Source organism: Gekko japonicus, unplaced genomic scaffold, assembly GCF_001447785.1.
Source record: "Gekko japonicus isolate JY-2015 unplaced genomic scaffold, Gekko_japonicus_V1.1 scaffold2941, whole genome shotgun sequence".
In the NCBI taxonomy this organism is placed as follows: Eukaryota; Metazoa; Chordata; class Lepidosauria; order Squamata; family Gekkonidae; genus Gekko; species Gekko japonicus.
Window position 1 is genome coordinate 118,162 of NW_015170365.1, and position 9,296 is coordinate 127,457.

At 49.5% G+C, this 9,296-nt stretch overlaps 1 protein-coding gene across 1 annotated transcript in view; it reads right to left on the minus strand.

Moving 5' to 3' along the window:
- MISP (mitotic spindle positioning) overlaps nucleotides 1-9,296 on the minus strand; it is a 28,283-nt gene that overhangs the window by 5,250 nt on the left and 13,737 nt on the right. The window contains exons 2-3 of the mRNA XM_015418229.1: nucleotides 6,065-8,093; nucleotides 3,861-4,057 (exon numbers count right to left, since the gene is read on the minus strand). Coding sequence (XP_015273715.1) covers nucleotides 3,861-4,057; nucleotides 6,065-8,093 — 2,226 coding nt within the window. The remainder of the gene's footprint in view (nucleotides 1-3,860; nucleotides 4,058-6,064; nucleotides 8,094-9,296) is intronic.

Here is a 9,296-nt window from a genome sequence, read left to right on the forward strand (position 1 = left end):
CCTGCCCAAAATTAGCCCTGCACTTGCCCTTTAAAACTTCCCACATTCATTCCACATAGTTTGGTCAAAGAATTCAGGTGACCTGAACTGCTTCTGCCCAGAGACAAGTCTCTTCTGATGTTGAAGCCTACGGACAGGCATTTGCAGGGGCAATGGGGCATCCACACAGCAGGTTCTCCAGCTCTTGCCTTGCCTCAACACCCCCAACTGCTGTTATTCCCTCTTCTAACCAGAGGCCTTTTTTAAAAAATCCGTAACTGATTGATCACTATAGCGCAGTAGCATTATAATGATCTATTGCAACAATATACTAACTCCCAGCATTCCTTTTTTTTAGAAAGCTTCTAGCCCTTTTCCTTGCAAAGATATGAATAAATATGCAGTCTGCACTTTCCCCCTTATAACACCACAATGACTTTTCCAAAAGCCAGAAACCAGTATATTGTTACAATAAAATTTTATTACCTTTATTGCACTATAAAAAGGTAAAGGTAAAGGTTCCCTTGCTCGAAAGCCGGTTGAGTCCGACTCTAGGGTTGCAGTGCTCATCTCCGTTTCAAAGCCGAAGAGCCAGCGCTGTCCGAAGACGTTTCCGTGGTCATGTGGCCAGCATGACTAGACGCCGAGGCGCACGGAACGCTGTTCCCTTCCCACCAAAGTGGTACCTATTTATCTACTGTAGCGATTTGTTAATGAACAATTTTAAAAGCCGGGGGGGGATTTCTCTGGTGTGTTTTGAGGGAATGGCAGCAGGGGAGGGGGGCTGAGGGAGAAGAATGGCACCAGTATGAGCAGGACCTGTTAAAAAATGCATACCATCCTGTTCACACATCATCCAAAAGCAGTTTGGCTGTGATTTTATCAAAAAGGTTGTACCAAACTAGGTCTGGGAAGATCACATCAAAGTGACAAAAAGCCCCAAAACAAGACAAACGAAGGAAGCTCTGGAAAAAGCACTTCAAAGAGGAAGCAAAGGTGGAGCAGCTAAACATCTGTATGAAAACAGCCATTTCTGGCAAACCATTGCATTCCAGTGTTTTTCTTTATATCCTCGCACCTTTTGTTTAGATCTGATTTGTGGTGTGGCTGTTCCTTTTAATGTAAAACATAACACCAGCCTGTGCAGACTGGACTGGCAAGGTGCAAATAAGGTTTCTCAAGGTTACTGAATCTTTGCATTCCTCCTCTCAGTTTAATTAATCACTTCCTGTTTTCTTGCAACATTCATCAATCAACCCCAATTGAATGAGGTCTTGTTTGGGAAGGGGGGTGACTGGGGCTCTAGTATGGCTGTCACTTTGTAGGCAGCCAAAGCCACTGCTCATTTTTTTTTAAAATGTTATGGTTATTTAGTAATCCTGCTACTGTATATCATAATAAAATGATGAGCAGTGGTTTTAGCTCAAAGCAGACCTCAAACCAACCTCTTACATCCCCAAGGGAACAAAAGCAGATAACTGATAATTAATAATTGATTCTTGAGCGTCCCAAGAGAACTGGCCCACCATAAGTGAAATAGGCTGAAAACAAAGGGGGGGAAAGGAGTTGCCGAGAGAGACTCACTGGACCTTTGCCAAGGGAGACCTACTTCCTAGTGCTGCTAGTCTATGACTGTAATTAGGCACAACGACGACTTGCTTCCTTGTAGACATGTAGTAGGATCTTACCCATAGGATTTTAAGAACCATGGGGAGCCCTAGTTGCAATTCTGCTTGCAGCTGACTGCAGAATAATAGCCTTCAGCAACCCAAAACAATAGCCTTTCCCCAGAGGTCATTTCGGGGGGGAATCGCGGGGGATCGCAGTTCCCCTGGGTGAGGTACGGGGGCGGGGCACATGACGAAGCCCCGCCCCCCGCTTCCGGCCGCCCCGCTTCCGGCCCTCATTCAGCCACAAGGACGCAGGAGAAGAGGGAGGGTAAGTTGCTTCCTCCCTGCCTCTCCCCACCCCTGCCTGCCTGGGGCCAGGGAGGGCCTTCGCAGGGCTTCCTTGCACTCCCGCCGGCTTTGCAGGTCCACTGCCGGGCCCCTCATGGGGCTCGGCAGTGGAGCTGCAAGGCCGGCGGCGGCGGCCGGGACCATGTGTGGCCTTATGACACACTTCCGGTGATGTCAGGGGGTGTGGCATATGCTAATGAGTTATGCGAATGAGTTCCCCTAGCTCTTTTTCTATGAAACGACCCCTGCCTTTCCCACATTTTTGTTCCTGTTGCTTCGGAAGGGTTTCCGTCCCATACATGTTTTGTACTCTCTAGTGGTTGATTTCTCACATCACTTTATGTCCAGCATATCTCCCTGCCAGTTTTTTATGCCGTACGTAAATCAATGTAATATCAATTTGACCGCTAGAGGGCGCAAAACAAACGCAGAACAGAAAACACACAAGTGAGGAAACTGGAAATGTGGAACTTCAGTCCAACTTCATCCAAGGAAGTAACACCTTATGAGAAAGACTGAGGTGTGTACCCTCCAAACTTTCACAAAGGAAATCAGGTATATTCTTGTGCACTTACGACAATTCCATTCCAGGTGCCGATGCCTGGGCCCCTCTCCCTCCACCCCCTATTATTACTCATTCCTGGTACTTTTCAGCCTGCTCTGTTGTCATTTTGCCTGTCCTGCGGTCAAAGTGGGTGTTTACTCTTTGACTAGAAATGCCCCTATAACATGTTCTCCAAAGGGAACCTCTGCAGCTGTGGCATGTGGAATAGTGCACATACACACTAGGGGCAACCCCCCTGCTCCCCCATACTTATCATCAGTGCTCCCTCTAAGCTGAGTTAGTGTGAGCTAGCTCACAGTTTTTAAGCCTCCAGCTCACACATTTCTGTCCTAGCTCAGGAAGGATGGCTCCAAAGCAAACTGATTTATGCAGCAGCCAAATCGCTCGCTCACAACTTCAATTCCAGCAGCTCACAAAGTTGAAGTTTTGCTCACAAGGCTCCACAGCTTAGAGGGAGCATTGCTTACCATGCCATCCTAAGGAACATAACACTCTTCCTAAGTCTGTTGAAATCGATGCACACACAAAACCCCTCCAACACCTCCCCCCCAAGCTGCATCAATATGTGCATGCGCAATTCTGGAATCAGTTTTTTTAATTCCCCTAGTTAAGATTAAGGAGAATATAGTACAGAGCAAAATTCTGGAACCAGAGAAGGAACAGAATGGGATGCTTTAAACCGGGGGTCCCTAATCTTGCTGTGCTTGTGGGCACATTTGGAATTTCGGAAATGGGGAGTGGGCACCACTCTGTAAAGACTGAAAACCATGGGGCTCATATCTCCTCAACCGGAAGGCATGGCGGTTGCTGATGCATTTGACATCTAGCCAAAACTTCAGGAATCTGAATTTGGAACTCTAGGGTCATTTCTGCACTAGACCTTAAATCCTTAAATCCTGGTCCCTGAACTTACATTCTACTCTACACGCGAGTTCACCCCTGTAATTATCTCGGAGAATTTTTACATTTATTTATTTGTTTGTTTGTTTATTATTTTAGATTTATATCCCGCCTTGCCTGCGCATGCTACATTCTACATGTACATCCCACCTTGCCTGTACATTCTACACTACACTCGAGTTCACCCCTGTAATTATCGTGGGGTATTTTTTTGTTTCCACACTTGTCCCGGGATAAACGGATGCTGTTGTAACCAGGGATAAATGCAAGGTATTGCGTCGCGACTTGAACTCTGATAAAACCAGGGATGAGATCCAAGTGCGGAAAGGACCCAGATCTTTGAAAGATTTTCAAATTCTGCATTTGAGATAAATAACACGGTACAACCCTGGAGGGTGAATACGGATTTGGGGCCAAACATCTGGGGATAACGACCATGACTTAGGGGCAGCTCCTACCTTCCCTTCTTCCCGCTGCCTCCTCTTCTTCTCCTCTTCCATCGGGGATTGCTTCAGACTGTGGGGAGTCTTGCTGTCTGACTCCGAGGGGAACCTTCCTGTGGGCAGAGAAGGCAAGGCAGGAAGCCTTGTGGGCGAACCGGGAGCAAAGATGGGCGAACCGGGCACAAAGGAGCTGTCGGCAACGGCCGAAGCTGCTGAACGAGAAAAATATATTTTGTGCATGTTTAAGAAGAGGTGTGGCACAGCCTTATTATCCCTGTCACGCAGACAAAGTGGCACTGGGGCTTGCAAACAGCTACTTAGCTCCTAGCAAAGGCAAGATTTGAACCGGGTTCCTAGCTCACGGTTCATAACTCGGGTCTCTACACCATTCCGCAGTACTTTGCTGTTTTCAAATCACCTCTAAGGACTCGACCATTACTGTTTCATCTTGCCGTTTCTCTGAGGAGCTCAAAGTAATGTAGGTGGTTCATGATGAGGGAGCGACTACCCAGTGAGCATCGTGACTGAGAGTTGAACCCGGGTCTGCCCAGCCATGGTCCAACCGGGATGATCCATGGGGAGGAGGTGGGTAAACAACACGCAGTGGGGTTGGTAAATTCCTGGAGATTTGGGGGTGGGTCCTTGGGAGGGCGGGGCTTGGGGAGGGACCTCAGCAGGGTATAATGCCACGGAGTCCACCTTCCAAAGTAGCCGTCTTCTCCAGGCAAACTCATCCCTTGTAGCCTGCAGGTAACTGAAATCCCAGGAGATCTCCAGGCTCCACCAGGAGACTGGCAACCCCGCCCACCAGCCCTCCCCCGTGCCTAGCTAGGCCCTTACGTGCGTCATTCTTTGTTTTCAAAAATCCACCTGCTCCCCCTATCAGACGTGTAAGAAGAGAGAGAGAGGAGGAGATTGGATGTATACCCCGCCCTTCACCACCCAAAGGAGTCTCAGAGCGGCTTACAAACTCCTTCCCCTCCCCACAACAGACACCCTGTGAGGTAGGCGGGGCTGAGAGTGAAGAAGAAGAAGAGATTGGATGTATACCCCGCCCTTCACCACCCAAAGGAGTCTCAGAGCGGCTTACAAACTCCTTTCCCTTCCCCTCCCCACAACAGACACCCTGTGAGGTAGGTGTGGCTGAGAGAGCTCTTGACAGAAACTGCTCTTTTTCAAGGACAGCTGTGCCCGGAACTATGCCTTGCCCAAGGTCATCCAGCAGGTACAAGTGGGGAATGAGGTGTGTGTGGGTGGGTGGGTGTGTGAGGAATCTCCTGCACGCCATATTGGCCGGGTAGCATTCCTCAAATTTTGGTGGCTGGCCGGGTAGCATTCCTCAAATTTTGGTGAAACCCCTTCCTGGCAGAAAAGAGGTATTGTGGATATTGTACACGGTACAATGGAACAGTCAGTTTCCCTCCTTCCGATATCTGTGTGCATTGGTTTAGGTTCATAGGGTGGAGTCCCTGCTCAGTTATTTCTGCCGGTTGGTTAGAACTGTAGACTGCCTGAGCTCCCTTGTCCTGACACCAGTTGCCCCCGTCCTTGTATCGCTTTGCTAATCGATTGATGCCATGATTTGAAACATGCCTGTCTCTGCTGCGAGAGCCGGACAGCAGGAACCCGAGTGAGCGCCCTCTTCTTGACTTGTAAGCAAAACGGAACATCGTAAGTGTGTGATGTGCTACCAGGCAACCGATGGTAGCCTCTGAACATGTACAGAGTACTCCACCCTGCAGCTTTCCTTCTCTTAGACTTAAGGAGCAAGGCAGGCGTCAGGGATCCCATGCCTAGCCACCTCTTTCTGGAAATTAATTCCTGCCCCTTCCCCATCTGTGACAGCATTCAGAGGCGATAGGGTTGCCAACTTTGGGTCCGGAAATACCTGGAGATTTAAGGGTGGCACCTGGCTGAGTGTGGTTTGAGGACGGGAGGGACCTCTGTTGGGCATAATGCCACGCAGCCCACCTTCCAAGGTAGCCACTTCCTCCAGGGTAAGCGGAACAAATGTTTTATATAAATAAGTAATAACTAAAACGAGTGATTTATACAGTTTGGGGATCGACAGAGAGTCCAGAAGATCTCCACCCCCCCACCTGGAGGTTGGCAACCATATTCAGAGGAAAAAACCCCCCCCCCATTAAAACAAATTAAACTTCCAGCTTTGGAACCTTCGCCTTTCGCTCCTTGTTCCAGCCACTGGCACAGCCTCTTACCTGAGCTCGGAGACTGTAGGCAAGAGCAGAAGCTCTTCTCCTTGCCCTCCTCCACACCTCCGCTCCCGTCCAGCCTCCCTTTCCTCCGTTGCTCCTGCAGCTCCCCTTCTCTTTGCAGAGCTTCCTGGATCTCCTGGTCAATCAAGAGTGACATTCGGGGCTTCCCCATCTTCAGAGTATACAGCTCTTCCCGTGGAGCTGCCCACTGGGGCCTCCGTTCCGTTCTCCTGGCACGTGGGTCATCCGGGGAAGTCCTCCGCATCAGAACCCCAAAATGTTCCTTCTGCAGCACCAGTTGCGCATCTGGGCCTGCGGTCTCCTTCATGCTTGAGAGTTTGGGCCCAGGAGTATCTCCCCGCCTGCTTTGACTGGGTTCCTCCCCCAGCCTGGTGCGCAACGCAGAACATGACTGGGCGGCCGCAGAGCTTTGGTTCATGTCCTGGCGAACAATCCTTTCCCTGTCATTGGCTATGTGGGGATGGGCAAAGGACTCTGGAGCGGACTTCTGCACCTCTCCCAGGTTCTCCGGTTTGTGTGCAGAAGGCAGCTGGGTCCCCTCTTGCTCAAAGACTTTCCTGCGTTCCCCGAGCTCTTGCGGCATCCCCTTGTCATACGCTCCGGGCAGCCTCCCTTCCTTTTGGAGGACCTCCTCACGTTTGGTTTCCTGCTCTATCTCCCTCTGGACATAAAAGGAAACGCGAGCGTGATCCTTCTTTTTCCTGGAGGATGTCGAGGCAGAGAGGGGGGACGAGAGGAGAGGCTTGGATCGGATCTCGACCAGCTCGTCCCTGCTGTTCCCTTTCGGAATCCCTCTCTCCCGCCAAAGGTTCTCTTCCCTCTCCATGGACAGGCGGATTTCCCGTTCAATGGGGGTCTCGTCCCTGGCCTCCAGCTCTTTGGCAGGATCTTGGTCCCCGGCCAATTCCGGAGCGTTCCCAGATTTCATACGGGGTAGTCTTCCATTATGAACCTCAGTCCTTAAATCACCGCCTGTTTCCCCCAAATCCAGATTTTCTCCAGAAAAGTCTTGATAGATTGCAGCTCTTTCCTCAGAACCAGGTCTTCTCCTTTGGGGAATACCTAAAGCGGCCTTCTCACTAGAAAGGCCCGATTCTCTCTGGTTAGACCCATCAGGATCTCCATCGTCCTTCAGGACGGCAGGGTGGCCCTGACGCTCTCTTTCATAAATTTTTGGGGCCGCCAGCAGCCTCGGAGACATAACCTGCTTCCTTGGTCCCAAGAGCAAGTTTGGATTACTCTTCTCCAGGGCCAGGAACTGCTGCCGGGCTGCAGCGAAATTGATCTGCTCCGTATCTATGTTTTCGGGGTCAATCACTGTCTTCACCCATCCTGGGGGAGGTTTGTCAAAACACACTGCAAAACCCACGGAATCGCTTCTTTTGGTCTCGGCCTTTTCTCCACTGGGCAAGGCCGGGCTTGGAGGTCCCCGCTCGTCCACGGAGGTCACCTTTTCTGCTATTGTGGTGCTCTTCTTCATTGCTTGACTTTTGATAATCTCCTGCCTTTCTTCTTCCAGCTCTTTGGCTTTCTCGGGCGAGAGGTTCTCGGGAGGCAGTTCATAATACACCTCTCCCTCGTCCTCCTCGTAAAGTCGGGAAGGCTTCTTCTCCCCTTTATAAGCCCGAATGTCGTACAGCGGTCCTGTCTTCACCACCTCCAACTTGGATTCTCTGTCCACGGATGGCGTCCAGAGGTCTCTTCTTCCGTTTATGGCCTTTGTTGTCGATTTAAGTCCGCCTTCTGAGGAATTGATTGTTTTCTGCTGGTTTCCTGTCTCCTGACGATAGTTGCCAAAGTCAAGATACTCGTCACCTGTGACTTCCGTCTCCTGTTCTCTCAGTGTGACCGCTCTGTCTCCATTCCGCTCTTCGTATTTGGGGTCCACGTTCTGTGAGACATGACAAATCCCACTGCTGGCGTCTGGGTCCATTTCTGGAGTGGAGTTCTCTTGTACTTTTTCTTTGGTTCTTTCAAGATTTGTGTCCGTTGCAGGGGCTCCTTGCTGTGTCTGGAAAACAAGGAAATGAAAACAAACATGTTAGAAGTGGCACCAAGTTCTACGTCAGCTCCCTTTTGAATTTTTTTGCCATTCTGGGAATTCTAGATATTCTAACTGTCCCTCGTTACCAGTGACCAACCCTGTGTCCTGGTCCCTGTTCCTGGAGAAACTATCCCCATTCTGGAGTAATGCACAAACAAATGGCTGGTTTGCCTGTCGTCAGAGCTTGGGAAAGAGAGCTGGCAAGGCCAAAACAATGTGGTGATCGACACTCTCGTATAAGCGTGTGTTTAGTTTTGATGGCCTCTCCCAAATTCAGCACCTGGCTGAGGATTGAACGCATCTCATGCACGTGCAGGAATGACACATTCATGGACACAAAGTCTGCTTTCTTTGCCGGCTGCCTCAGAACCACCTGTTTATAAATTTTTTATGGCCATTAATAAACACAATATGCAAAGTCTCAGAAATGAATGGAATAAGGAACTAGATCATCCTTGTTTGCCAAAGGAATGGCATATGGCCCAAAATCTTATACCTGTTCTTTCCGTGAACCTCAAGTTGTGACTTGTTCAACCAGAAAATTATGTTTAGGATATACTGGACACACCAGAGTAAGTAAAGTGTCTAGTTCTTGGCATTGGGACTTTCAGGACACGTCTCTTAAATGCTAATGATGTTTTAGTAAAGGACTAAGTAAAGTGTCTAGTTCTTGGCACTGGGACTTTCAGGACACGTCTCTTAAATGCATACTTTGGGCTTGTCTAGTTATTCAGTCTCTTTGGGAAGAAGAATAGTAGGCACGGGATAGAGCAGGTAGAGAAAGAAGTCCTTTTCTCCCTTTCTCACAATACAAGAACTCGTGGGCACTCCATGAAATTGCTGAGCAGTCAGGTTAGAATGGATAAAAGGAAGTACTTCTTCACCGAAAGGGTGCATTCAGATGCGGCGTTTGCAATGGTATAGGTGCCGGTTGCAATCGGTGTACTTACCGGCATTCACACGTAGAACATCTGCCTTCCGTCCCTAACCGTTGCAAAGCCCTTTAAACCGTTGTACTCTGCCACTAGGTCCCCAAGTGATGGTATCCTGAGTACAACGGTTGTAATCGCTGTACCTGCCGTCTGATCGCTCTCCACCGTTGAGAAACAACTTCCGTTCGGAAGCCTGAGGCTTCCGATTTTCGCCCGCCATTTTTTTTAAAGGTCGGCA